The following is a 14,473-nucleotide window of genomic DNA, read 5'->3' as shown; positions in this document are numbered from 1 at the left end:
ACACACACACACATATGTATAACTGAATCACTATGCTGTACACCAGAAACTAACACAACATTGTAAATTGACTAAACTTCAATTTAAAAAAAAAAAGCATGCATTCCAGAGACTGCCTGGGCTCAGTGCCACCTCTGCCACTTAGGAGCTCTGTGGCCTCAGCAAATTATCACCTCCTTTAAGCCTCAGTTTCCTCTTCTATGAGAGCGCGAGAGTAATATTAGCTCCTGTCTGTGGGAATTTAGGGAGGATCAAATGAGATCAGGCCGGTAAAGTGCTCGGCCCATGGTAAGAACTCGTAGCTATTAGGCAAACTGGGTTTGAGAGGCCATGAGCAGAAGAAAGTCAGTTTGCTCCTCTGCCGCCCTCTCTAATCCCATCAGGCAGGTCCCAGAATGCTCTCTGTCACTCTCAGATAATAAAAAGCTCTCTGATCAGTTTTCATGCCAGGAAGAGTCTGCTTTCAGAAAGTCGAGTGTTTGGTCTGGTAGAATAACAAATCCTAGAGCTCTATTTAATTTAGAGCTTCTCTCCACCCCGCTTGCCACCAGCTAGAAAGCCCAAGTGGGAGCAGGGCGCGTGGCCAGCCTCCTTCCTCCTGCCCTCTTACTCTCTCCTCCCACTCAGTAGCCACGGTGCTGGATTTCCCCAAGGTTGGGGACAAAGGAAATGACCAGAAAAGGCCCAGAGTAAAGCCGGTAGAGCCGGGCTCTGGCACTGAGGCTCTGTGCTTGGCAGAGGCCCAGAGCTGCCTCTCTTGCTGTTGGCAGGTGGCCCCAGCCACGCCCCACCCCACCCACCATGCCACGTGCATTTCTCAGGCCAGTGTCACCTACCAGCCCTATGTCCCCCCGACATCCACCGACAATTGTCAAGCTCTCTGAGTGTTTCTTCTGAATCCCTCCTCACGTGGTTGGAGGTGGGGAGAAAGTCCATCGTTCCGCACTCCTCCTGTAAAAGGACATGGCCCTGCTCTCTGACCACAAGTCATGCAGGACTCGGGCAGAGGTCAGCGGGCTGGCCCTCAATTTCAATGAGTTTTGATCATTTTGCTGTCCTGCACCCACTCTTGCCTTTCTTCTAGTGCCCTGGCTGGTGCTGAGCGAGATTTTTCCTGGTGGAATTCGAGGACGAGCCATGGCTCTAACTTCCAGCATGAACTGGGGCATCAATCTTCTCATCTCTCTGACATTTTTGACTGTGACGGGTAAGAGCTCCCTTTCCTCTAATGCCTTGGGTGCTCTTAGGATAAATTTAGGGAAGCACACTCACCTGAGAGCGTGCTTTTTTAACATCGACACTTTAAAACATGCTCAAAAGTAAAGAGAGTGGCAATGAACCTGATGTACCAACCGCCGGTTAAACAGTTATTGATCTTAATTCATGTATGACCCCTCCTGCTCTGTCCCCCAAGTTATTTTGAGTCATATCTCAGACATATCATTTTGTCTGTAAAATTTCAGCAGCGACCTCTAAAAGATAAAACATTTAGACACTATAACTACAATATCATTATCACACCTAAAAATATTAAATAGTATTCCCTTGGTATCAAGTATCCAGTCTGGGTTCACAGCCTTCCAATTGTCTTATAGTTATTTTTCATACTTCGTTTGAATCACTATCCAAAGACCTAACTTACAGTTGCTTGATTTGTCTCATAGTTTGTAGTTTCTCCTCCCCCTACACTTTCTATATATATAAATATTTTTATTTATGCTAATTTTTTAGTGGGGAGGAGGTAGTCAGATTCATTTATTTATTCATTATTATTATGTATTTAATGGAGGACCTGGGTAGCGAACCTAGGACCTTGTGCATGCCAAGCGCGCACTCTACCACTGAGCTATACCCTTCCCCCGTCACACTTTCTATTTTTAATGAAGAAACTGGGTCATTTGTTTCATAGAGTTTTCCCCAGGCTGGATTTTGTTGATTGTAGTCACATCACATGACCCTCTGTCCTTCGTGTTTCCTGGAAACTGCTATTTAGATCTAGAGGCTGGAAAAGATTTCGATTTTCTTGTTTGTTTGCAAACGCCATCCCAGGTGGTGGTCAGTGTCTTGCCACTGGAGGCACATCCTGTCTGTTTGTCTCCCACTTCGTTCTGCCTGTATCCTTTGAGCATCATGACCCAGATCCGCTGTTTTCGTTTCATCATTCAGTGGTAGAGTGCATGCTAGCGCGCATGAAGTCCTGGGTTCAACCTGCAGTACCGCCATTAAAATAAATAAATAAACCTAATTACCACCCCCCAAGATTTTTTTAAAAAATTAATGCTTGAAACTTTCTCTTTATTTTTTAGTTTTCAAAATAATACATATATGATGTATAAATATTAAATAATATGTAATATAGAGACAATATATTCATTTTCAAACATGGATTTATACACAAAAAAAGTATATATCTATATATAGCACTTTGAATCTTGTTAACCACTTTCTTCTTTTTGAATACATCTACTTTTGGTAGTTAACTTTTGGCATTATTAAGCATGGTTAGGTTTTACCCAGTTATTTTTGGAAATAGCCCAAGATGACAGGGAACAAAGGAACTGGTCATTTGCACTAAACATACCTCTCCTGCTCAGATCACACACATAGACCTGTGCCCTTCACCTTCACACACACACACGCCCTTATCTGTTGTTTGTGTGGAGAATAAGAAATATAAAAGAAAGAATGGAAATGATGAAGGATGAATAAAGATGGCACAGACCTCTGGACAGATAGCTAATACATAGGATGAACTAATACAGATTCAGAAGTTCTGCATGGGCTTTTATTTTTTTTTATTATTTTTTAATTAAAAAAAATTTGAATGGAGGTACTGGGGCTTGAACCCTGGACGCTGTGCATGCTAAGCATGTGCTTTACCACTGAGCTGTACCCACTTCTCTGCATGAGCTTTTTGAACAAACATTGGGAAAGCATATTCATTTAAAAAAATCCTGAAATGATCTAAAACCTGTAGATGACATTTCATTTGACTAAGTTTGAAATTCTATACTTATTTTCAAAAATCCATTTTCCAAGTAAAATTGATAAGAGTTCTGCTTGGTGACAAGCCCTTAGACATGAACTTTTAGCTCAATTTCAGCTGTATCACTAACAGCAGAGTGTTCCAGAGACACAGACATACTCTATCATGATCATAACACAGCTGCAGTATTGTGCTCAGCTTTGAGTGAAATGTTTAGACTTGCAGTGTGTCCACCTAGGGAGGGCAATCTGGATGACTGGGGCATGTGACCTACGGCCTGTGAAGAATGGTTGCGAGAGTTCAAGATGTTTGACTTGGACAAGAGGATGCTCAGGAAGCGATGAGGTGCATTCAAGTCTTTGTACACTGTCCTGAAGAAGGGATGGGGAAGGCTGATCCAGAGGACAAAGCAGCACTTCTGAACCCAAGTTCCCGGAAGGTAGACTTGGGCTGAGGAATGCGTGAGGAATACATTTTCAATAGGCAGGGCTGTCTCACAACGCAGTGCACATCCTTAAAAAGTGATGCACTCCCGATTACTGAAAGGGCTCAAACGGTACCGGGGATGAATTTGATCAGACGACCACCTGGGTTTTTTCCGCTTTTTATTTTCTGGTGTTATGCCCTAGAGAAGGAAGAAGGACCAATTCTACAAGCACTTTATTAAGCATTCACTTGGGCAAAACCCTGTGCCAGGAGCAAGAAAAGCAGAGAGGGAGCGGGCTTTAATTAAAATTGCCGGAAGGACTGCAGTGCTGTTTCTTCTCCTGGCTTCTCCCAGTCTCAGAACTACTGACCTGGAGTGGTTAATATTCATAGGTCCTTCCGCACTGCATTTACCAAACTGCCTTACTGCCTAACTGCTCGGTCAGTGATCCTGAGTGACCAGTTGTGATTTGTGGTCGCTAAAGGCTATTTGCACTGTTTCATCCTGTGGCTGGTGTGAGCCTGTGTTCAGAAAAGGCCAGCCTCCTCCTCTCTGTTCCTGGTCACACTGGACTTTCTGCCTCTGAGCCCAGGGTGACACACTGTGAGGGGCAGACTGGTGCATTGGGGGCTGCCTCTCACCAGTTAACATCCCTTGACCTTGGTCAGTAACTACAGAGGAGCTGCACCTCTGGCTAAAAGCGATCTAGAGGGAAAAGTAGGCTGGCAGGTGAGGATGCTACTTCTTGCAGATGCGTTTTAAAAGAGAACGACTTTCCTTCGAGCCATTATCACTTTTTTTCTCTGAATCCAGGAAGCAGCATCACGAATACACTGCCAGCTACCAAAATGATGAAATATTGTCAACATGAAATGATTTACTCAAATCAGAGTGAAGAAGGGGGAGCACATGCCAAGAAGCGTCCATCTGTATAAATATGTATTTAAAAACGTCTACCAAATAGAAACCAAACTGCTACAGCAGTGATTCCCAAGGGAGGACCTGTGGAGGGGGGAGGAGAGAGGAGATATTTTGCCTTCTGCTTTATGTGTTTCTGTGTTGTTCAAGGTTCTTTTTTTCACAACAAGCATCTCTGTTACCATTTTGAAAACGAAAAGCATGTTCATCAAGAAGATGGCATTGGATTTAAATTGTGATACTTACAAGACTGTTATTTACTTTACCAGAGAAAGCTGGGATAGTTCGTGAAAATAAAACTTTCAGAGGCTGGCTGTATTTTTAATCTGTATTTGCCGTTTCCTGGGATATTACTGGCATGTTTGAAAGTACACATTTTCCTATGGGCTCCAAGAAGCGGCTGTCCACAAATGGGATCAGAGCAACACAAAACACATCTCTAACCAACTTCTTTTGTCCTCTCTAGATCTCATTGGCCTGCCGTGGGTGTGCTTTATATATACAATCATGAGTCTAGCATCCCTGGTTTTTGTTATTGTGTTCATACCCGAGACAAAGGGATGCTCTTTGGAACAAATATCAATGGAGCTGGCAAAAGAGTGAGTATAATGCGCATTGCTCTCTGAACAGCACTCTTTGGTCAAAGAAATAATGAAATAATAATAACATCGGAAATTATTTTAGGATATTCCCTTTGGTGGGGAACCATATCTCAAGGCATAATTCCAGTTTCTCTGCCATGTGTTTAATTTGAGTGACTCAGGGAATGAATTAGAATAACCAGTGCTTTCTAACAAGTGAACCTTTCAAAGAGGGGTTTCGGGTAGGTCTTGGAATGTCATGCATGCCCTCTGCTAAGACTGTGGACTTCAGCCTTCCACCTCTGTCACACTTGGAGGTCTCTAAGCTCTAAACCTTTATGAAGGCTAAGGTTATCAGGAAAACTCCTGGGTTTAAATGTCAACAATTATTCCAACTATGGCACGAAGTACATTAAGAAAGATAAAGAGTTTCCTGTATGAATAGGCAGTTAGAACCCTGGTTAAATAAATTTCACATGGAGAAATTGCTTAAACAATTTAACTTAGCAGTGGGCTGGGGAGAGCTCCTTTTTTTCTTTTAGTAGCAGAACTCACAGCTCTGACTGCTGAGACTGGCCCGGGGGAGGAGGCGACCCACAGGGGCCAGGAATGAATGGGAACTTGTTACTCCTCCTAGGACGAAATCACTCAACTTGAAAACGGAGGGTTACTTGTTCTTCAGTTTTAATATAATGGGAGGAAACTACATATTTACAGTTGGTGACTTTCTTCTAAAAATACTTTCCATACATGAGAGAGAAATGTATGATGGCTACAGAAATTGTGGACACAGTGATTCTTCAGCTTTTATCTGAAGGAAGAATCAGCCGGATAGGTGAATTGATGGTTGGTATATGTGTACAAATAGACCAAGCTGCTAATCTCGGTGTATTATTATTACACAATAATAATTTTTTATTATTATGGTAAACAGTAAGTAGGAGTGTGGAATTTTTGTACTTTGTACTTTATTTACTTTAAAATGGTTTACATTTTAAAAGGCATTTCACTTCAGTAGACAGAAAAACTTTTCTTTTAATTCAAGGTAAATGTCAACTATAGGGCTAATTTTTGATACAGAGAAGGCCCCATTTTAAAAATATTCAGTGAAAATGAAAATTAGATACTTACAAAGAGAAAGATAGTTGTCAGGAAGGCCGGCTAGCCCCTTGGCCTGACCAGAGCATTGCCTGGCTCTCTGTAAGTTGAAGTCAAATAATTGGATTTCTTGACGAGGGGCAGAACCTGAACAAAGACAGTTAATTGCACACACAATTCAATAACTAATAGCCTCAGACCATGATAACTCAGTGCACTGACCTGTAATCTGGAAACATATCTGACAGATTCAGGCCTTTCCCAGATCTGAGATGCCAGGACACTGATTACTCCAGTTACTTGATCTATTGGTCATTCTTCATTTCTCATCCTTTCCTATAGCTTGTTTCACATCCGTTGTCTGGGCATAAAACACTCTTCCAAATGTGGTGGCTTAAAATACGCCATTTACGATTTTCCGTGATTCTCTGGTTTGGCTGGGTGGGGCCTTGCTCAGGTCACCTGGGCTGACTCATGTGGTTACAACAGCAGCAGGACTGGTCAGTTGGCCTGGAGGGTCCAAGAGAGCCTCACTCACAAGGTGGCAGGAGGTGCTGACACAGTGCCGGGGTCGGGGAGGGGGCTGGCTTCAGTTCTCTTCCAGTGGCCGCATCCGCCAGGAGGCTAACATGGCTTCCTCACCCGTCAGACTCGGGGCAGCCTTCCGCGGCAGTGGAGGCAGGAGCTGCAAGGCTCCGTGCGGTTTCCTTTCTGGAAGTCACACTACATCACTTCCATCATTTTCTATTGTTAGTACAAGTCCCAAGGCCAGCCCAGATTCCAGGGGCTTAGAGATTGACTTAATGTCTTGATGAAATAAAGGACAAAGATTTTGTTTAAATCTACCACACCCACTCTTTCTAGAAATTCTTTAACTTCCTGAACAAGATAATCCCAAAGCTGAATCCTGAAAGAGTTATCTGGGCAAAGAGGAATGTGTGGCGGTCAGAGGAGGAGGGGTCACATGCAGATGTCCGTATAAAGAGGGCAGGTTCTGAGCTGGGGAATCAAGAGATGAACCCAGAGCAAAGGGGAGCAAGCAATCAGGAAGGGTCTCATCCATCCTGGTAAAAAATTTGGATTTATCCTGAAGGCAGCAGGGCATCTTTAGACCAACACAGCAGCGGAGAAAGGTGACATTTTTGAAGCAGCGCTCTGGCAAAAAATGGCAAATGGAGAGGGGAGATGCTGAGGGAGGAGACCTAGGAAGAGTCTGTTGGAGGAAGCAGATGGGAATCCCTGGGGCTGGATGGGGTGCAGGGATGGAACCTATACAACTTGGAGCCAGGTAGGAGAAACGAACTGAGGGAAAGGAAGGAACTGGGATCTCTCTCTAGCTTGGAGAGCGAGTCCTGTATACAACGGGGAGAATTAGCGAAGAAAGACCGGAGGAGGAGGAAGTGTAGGTTTGGGAGGCAGGAGTCCAGTGGGGGGTCGGGAACAACACAGAGTTCACTGAGCTCGGTTGGAACAGACTTGTTTCAGGAAGCGCCTGTGGGAGATCATATGAAGGGGAAAGAAAGCACGGGTGAGTTGGAAGCTGGAGTTGAGGAGAAGTATCTGTGTTGGGTATGATGTGGTCCTCAGCACAGAGGGTCATAGGCAGGGGCAGACCCATCTTGTGGAGCCTAAGCTTTTGAAGACCCTGCTTATGAAAAATAATATAAACCATGAATGCAAGATTAGGCATGATGGTGTGGATCTTGGGAAGGGCTGTGCAGGTGAGAGGCCCTGAGTCTTAAGTTTCATTGGCTTTATGGAAATCCACCTTGCGTATAACTTTTTAAACTACCCATAACTTTTAAGCTGCTGGAGAATTCCTTTAAAAATGAAGCCTTGTTAAAATTCTTGTGAGCAGTACTAACTAAAAAATGGAGGCAGGGAGAAAGCAGTTATGAATTAACTGAACAAAGTTAAGGACCTCTCCCATTACTGCTTCTTATTTTGCTCTTTTTTTAAAAAAATCTAACTTGAAAGTGGAATGTTCTTCTCGATGAGTTAAGGTTAAGAAACTTTTAGATCTTTTTTTTTTTTTTTTTTCATGTGGGGCTGTCAGAATGTATCAAATTTTAAGCCAAATGAAAAACTGAAGACAAAGCTTAAAAAAAAAAGCCAACTTTTCCGTCCAGTAGACCTCCAGAACATTCTCTAAGGACCGCATGCTTTGGGCGCCTAAAACTCAGCAAAATGTCTTCATTCAGAATTCGGGGGGCGTGGGTCGGGGGAAGGAGTCTGTCTCAATTAGCAAAACACTGAATTATGAAGTGTTTTGAAAAGAATCATATTTCTGTTACTTTTGAGTCATGCAACTACACAAACTTAAAACCAGACCCTCTCCAAGGAAGTTTTAAGTGGCGAATTAGAAGAGATTGAAAAGACAAGAGTACTGCCCACCTCTAGGCAGATTCCACGATGAGCAGCAGGAGGCTGGTGTGGGAGGACAAATACACGTAGAGGGCACTGGTGGGAATTAGGACAGGAGAGACGGTCAAACACTTCTGCACTTTAAACTCACTCACCACAGCTGCAGTACCTACTAGGGATGCGCTCTTGCGGGGAAGCCCAGTACCTGGGGGCAGAAAGGAAATTTCAGAAATCTTGGCTGACTGACTTCTGCAACACCAGAGAACTTGGGACAGGTCTTAACTTGAAGCAGCAGGTTGGCAAATACTTCTAGAATGAAACATAAGCAGCCTGGATTGTGTACATCGATCCAAGTAGGTATGAAGTATGTACATTAAACAAGGTTGCTTGGAGGGAAATGTCAGAGACAAAAGTAGAAATAAAATACATCATAGTATTGAAAAGTTATCCAACTAGTTAAGTTCGATGAATGGGGGCCGGTGGGAAGCCGCCGCCCTGGAACTGGCAAGGACAGGAACACTGAAGTGAACTTGAAGACTGAGGAAGGCTACTCCTGAATTAAGTGAGTCTTCTGTGAATTAGTGAAACAATGAATCAACTTTTGTCACCAGGGAAACAGAGAGCCCTGAGGTGTGCATCTCAATGATTCTTCTAAGTGGTAAGAAAGGAAACTATTTATAATATCAAATCAACTTCAATTTTGATACTCCCACCGCTTAACATTTTCTGTTCTCATACTGGGAGTTGGCTTCTTTCCCTCCTATTTCTACAAGGCTGAGAAAACAAATATCTTTCCAAAGTTGTTAAGTTTCTTGTAAGATAAACAATGACTCAGTGGAGAGGTCAGAAAAGATTTCAGCAGTAATGTAATTTGAAAGGACTTCGTTTTGAACTCCTGCCCTGCCAGCTACAAACTCAAACTGGGCCATTTGCCATCTTTGCTATTTCAGCTGTGACTTTCATTCTTTCCCTCAGTGTAAGTGGAAACAATTAGAGAAACCCAACAAGTCAAAGCTTTGTAAATATTTTAGTTCTGAGGCTTAGATTATTTTTCACTTTCAGCAGTTCATTTTATGCGGTCATTCCTTCATGCGTTCATCCAAATTCATTTATTCAATTAACATTTACTGAGGATCTGTTACCTGCCAGGCACTGTTCTAGGTGCTAGAATGACATCAGCCAGCAAGCAAAAATGCCATGACAATTAACACGTGCTGGTAAGATGATGTGTGTGTGAGGGGGGTTCCTTTGGTTGGTGATCTGAGAAGGTTGTTCTGAGAGGTAACGTGGAAGATAAAACCTGAGTGGTAATAAAGAGACAATAACCCTGAGAAGACAGGGAGGAAAGAGAATTCAGGTAGAGAGAACAGCCAGTGCAAAGGCTGAATCAGAAACACACCTGACCTGTTCCAGGAACCGAAAGAAGCCCAGGAGCCTGTGGTCTTTCAGATCCAGTGAGAATGTCAGTGGAGACGGATGGGGAGGGCTGACTGACTTTGGATTTCACTCTAAGCGCAATAGGAAGCTACTGAGGTATTTTAAGCAGGGGAGTGACGTGCTTCGATTTGCTTTGAGGCGTGCCAAGCGAGCGTCCGCAGGCACACAGCTGAGCGTGGCTGAGAAGGCACACGAGCCCAGGGCGGAGGCTCACTTCAAACCACCCTCATCCCTCACGCTGGCCTGCAGCTCCCCAGGGCCCTCATCCGGGAACTGTCTCCTGCTCAACACCAACCGCTCTCTCGGAAACTCCCACCTCCTTAGCCCTCCTCACTCCCACTGATGGCCTCGCCCAACATCAGCATTGTGGAGAAAACAATCAGAAAGGGGACCCCAGTAACCTGCCACCTCCACCCGCACGTCAGGCTTTGTATCCCAGATACACCACCACCTCTCCGGGGTCTCTCTCTTACTCCTTCCTGTGTGAAGCCAACCACTTCACATCCTCTTTCCTTCCCCTCCCCAGAACATTCCCCAGCCATCCTCCCTGCTCACCCCTGTGTCACCCACGTCCACATCACCCCGCCCCCAGCAGCCCACCCCAGGCTCAGCTTCATGTCTACCCCATTCCCATACTGTCCCTACTCTGTGTTATAGGGTTTGTATTTTCTGCTTTTTTTTTTCTTCCTTTCCTCTCCTCCTCCCTCCTTGCGTTCAAGATTATGAAACTTTGCTGTGGGCCCTGACCTTCCTTCTCCTCCTCCTGTTCACCCCGGTAGTGTGTGGGGGAGGTGGGGAGGGAGGACCCCCAAATATATATCAGCCCAACAGCCTTAAATCTCCTCCTTTATTATTAGGAAACAAAACAACAACCAAATGATGTCATGAATATGAACGGCATTGTCAGATGAAAAACAAAATCTTACCTCTCTTACATCTTACCCCCTCTCCTGGATCTCCACTCCTCACCAGCATATACGCCTTGCCTGACCATTTTCCCATCTTTAAAAGAAAAAAGCATTTTGATTCCATTTTCCTCCCTAGGTTTCTCCTATCATTTATTTGCACCTCTTTTCTTTGCTATCATTTATAGCAAAGTCATCCAGAGTTGTCTATATTCACTGTCAGCAATTCCTTTCTTCCTTTTCTCTCATGAGCCTGTTCCCATGGGATGTTTATGGCCACCGCTCTACTGAAATTGCTCTTTTTAATATCCTCATTACCACCATATTGTTAAACCCAGTGATCAGCTCTTACTCCTTGTCTTAGCAGCTGGCATCGTGACTGTCCCCAGCAATGACTGAGGTGAGCGAGCCCTCCTTCCAGAAAAACTTGCTTCACTGCATTCGGGGACCAACCTCCTGGTTGTCTCCTCCCAGTCACTCCTCAGCATCCTCTCTGGCTCTATCTTATCTTCCACCATCTTAAAGCTGGTGTGCCCTAGGGCTTCATCCTCTGACCGCTTCTCTATCACCTTCACTGACTCAACCTCAAAGCCACAGCCTTTATACCAACCATCCGCCACTGAATCCAAAATTTCCATCTCCAGCTTCGACACCTCTCCTGAATTCAGGTTTCTCTGTTCAGTTGTTTGCACTACATCTCTTCTCAAAGGTCTAACAAATATTTCAAACTTAGCATGTTCTAAATTGAACCCATTGTCTCCCAAACCTACCCCACTCCTCTGTCTTATCTACCTCAGTTGATGTCAACAGATTTAGCCTTCTAGTTGCTCTGGGCACAAACCTTGGAGTCTTCCCTGAAGCTCTTTCCCTCACATCCTGTGTTCAGTCTTCCAGAAAATACAGTGTTGGCTCTTATTTCAAAATAGATCCTGAGCCTGGCCACCTTCACAGCTCCTCCCCTGATCGGGGTCACCATGCTCTCTCCCATGTTACTCTAGCAGCCACCAGCCTGGTCCTGTTTTCAGCGTCCAATCTATTCTCCACACAGCAGCCAGTGATCCCTCTAAATGTGATTAAGCGGTTCCTTTGCTCAAATCCTCCCGGGGCTCTGATGGCCCAGACAGCCCTCATCTCCTGCTACATGCCTGCTCGTTCACGCTCATCAGCTGCACTGGCATTTTTGACGCATCCCAAACACACCAGCTACGCCAAAGACTCAGAGTCTGTGTCCTGGTTTCCTCAGTCTAGATTCCCTTCCGCCAGGTGTCCATCCACCTATCTCATGGCTTTACCCCCTTCAGAATTTTCCTGTCGCCTTATTTAAAATCCCAATCTTATCCCAACTCTGCCTCTACTCTCCTTCTGCTTTGTTCTAAAGCTGGTACCCTCTGCATTTTGCTTGGTCTCTTGTCTCTCTCCCCTTGCTATATTAAGTTCCTGGAGAGCAGAGAATTTTGTGTACTTTGTTCACTGTTGTTTCCCAGCACCTGGAATCATCTCTTCACATGTAATTGAAGCTCACTATTGAAATGAATAAACGAATAAATGAAAAAATGAATGAATGAAGTGGATGTAGGAGTGAGGCAATCAGGTAGTCAGGGTGATCCCTAAAAAAAATTCAGCTTGAGAAAGTGCATGGATGGCAAACTAGGGGAGCCTGAAAGAAGAACAGGTTTCAGGGCTGGAAGGATTACACAGATGGCCAATAGACTTCAGGTAGAAATAGTATTCACTGGCAGCTGGATACGTAAATATGTAATTCTGGAGACATTCAGGGTTAGGGCAAATTTGGGACTAAGTGGTATTTAGGTTATGGGACCAGATGAGGTCATCTCATCAGAGAGCAGAGAGAAGAGAATGAGGTCCAGGACCAAGCCCTAGATCGTGCCAACGTTTAGAGATCAGGCCAAGGAGAGCGAGCATCAAAACAACTGAAAAGGAGCCAACAGTGAGTGAGGCCGGAGAAGTGCCAGGAGAATACAGTATCACTGGAGCCAAGAGGAGTGCGGGAGGAAGGCGTGACTGGATGATGCTGAATGCCGCTCAGTGGCCAAGGACAAAGAAGGGGTGGCCATCAGTTGTCGGGCACAGGTCTCAGAGGACTGAGATTTGAGGAGACAGAAGTTCATGAAGACATCAACTACAGTCCATGCTTTTGAGTTTTGCTGCGAAGGGGAGCCAACAGGAAGCTCATAACCTAGACTCTCTGTACCCATCACTGCTCCTTTCACAAGCATCCCACTCACCCTCGGACCACTCTGCATTGCAGCTCACTTTTTCAAACACCTGCACTTCAAACACACCAGGATGGGGAATCCACTAAACAGCTATTACCCAGGTCCTTACTCCCTTTCTTGCCCTGCTTGGATTCCCTGCACCACCCTTCCCTTTACCCTGTCCTCTCTGCCTCCATCATCCAGACAAACCTGAATTCTGATGAAGCCAATTCTTAGCTTGTTTTATCCCTGCATCTACACATGGCTGGAGAAAACACTTAACTAAGCTGACGAGTCTAGTTTTAAACTGACAAACATAAATCTCAAGTAGGTCTTCGGGAGTGTCTTGCAATCTACCATGTCCCTGGTGAGTTGATTTTCCTACCGTCCAAGCTGGTCAGCTCACACCCTGTTCTCTCTCCTCAAGGCTCCATCACTCTTTCCCACTGCCCCACTCTCTGATCTTGGTATTTTAGTTCACTGAGAAAACAAAGAGAAACAAATAGAGAGACCACCTCATCCTCCACGCCATCTACTAAACTGCCTACCTCTGAGCCCACCTTCTCTGCCTTGTTACAAAGGCCAGTTCTTCCATTTGTCCTGAGTAGGTCATCGATGTCCCCCTTCTGTGGGACCATCAGCGCACACACACAGAGCTGCAGGATTTCCCAACCTGAACAAAACACCTCCCTAGAACTCTAATCTCCAACTCCCTCCGGGTGCCCACCAGCTCCCTGCCCCCACCATTCAGTTCCAGGGTGCTCTGTTTGTTGTCTCCGTGTCCTCCCCTCCCATTCTTTCTAGACCTTGCTCCACTCAGGCATTCTTACTTCCCGGGCTCCCACGGCTTCTGCTGAGTCATCACACCTCAGGGGCAGTGCTCGTACTACGGGACTTCCCAGCAGCACGTGCCCAGTTCCTCATGCTCCCTATCTTTAAACTTTTTACCTGTCTTCCGGAATATTATACTTTCCTGGTTTTTCTCCAGCCTCATTAGCCACTCCGTGGTCTCCTCTGCCTCCTCTTCCTTCCTACCTTCCTTTGAATACACAGGGCACACCCTTAGATCGCTATCTACAGTCACTTCTTAGATGTGTTCCCAGGGCTGAGAAGCCATCAAGTCATGCCTCCCAAATGTACATCTCTAGGCTCTGACCTTTTACTTGGTTATCAAATTCCCAAATCTAACTGTCCACTTAACCTCTTCGGTTGGAATGTCTGACAGGTATCTCTAACTTAACATGACCTACACAAAACTCTTGATTCCCAGGTCCCGTTGACCTCTCCACCCCCAACCTACATTCCTCCACAAGGCTTTTGCTTAGGGTAACCGGGCCAGGGGTGCTCCTCGGGCCAGAAGCTTAGGAGTCACCCACATTATTCCTCACACCCCACGTCGACACTATCTGCAAGTTGTTAGCTCTGTTAACAAAACACACGAATATACGTCCCACCAGCAGTGTTCTGAACCCAAGCCGCCGTCTCTCACCTGGACTCTATGAGCCTCTAAACTGTCTTCCTTTCAACTCAGGGCTCGGTCC

The 14,473-nt window shown here is 45.1% G+C and overlaps 1 protein-coding gene across 7 annotated transcripts in view; it reads left to right on the top strand.

Annotated features, from left to right (window-relative positions):
• Nucleotides 1-14,473, top strand: part of SLC2A12 (solute carrier family 2 member 12) — a 55,388-nt gene that overhangs the window by 37,109 nt on the left and 3,806 nt on the right. For 2 of the 7 annotated variants that reach the window (XM_032484960.1, XM_032484961.1), the window contains 3 exons: nucleotides 1,085-1,207; nucleotides 4,798-4,930; nucleotides 9,788-9,907. In XM_032484960.1, coding sequence (XP_032340851.1) covers nucleotides 1,085-1,207; nucleotides 4,798-4,930; nucleotides 9,788-9,907 — 376 coding nt within the window. The other 5 variants (XM_032484962.1, XM_006188538.3, XM_032484963.1 and 2 more) reach the window with 4 other exon arrangements.

The sequence above is a fragment of the Camelus ferus genome, chromosome 8, assembly GCF_009834535.1.
Source record: "Camelus ferus isolate YT-003-E chromosome 8, BCGSAC_Cfer_1.0, whole genome shotgun sequence".
In the NCBI taxonomy this organism is placed as follows: Eukaryota; Metazoa; Chordata; class Mammalia; order Artiodactyla; family Camelidae; genus Camelus; species Camelus ferus.
This window is presented reverse-complemented; position numbering and strand designations above follow the sequence as displayed.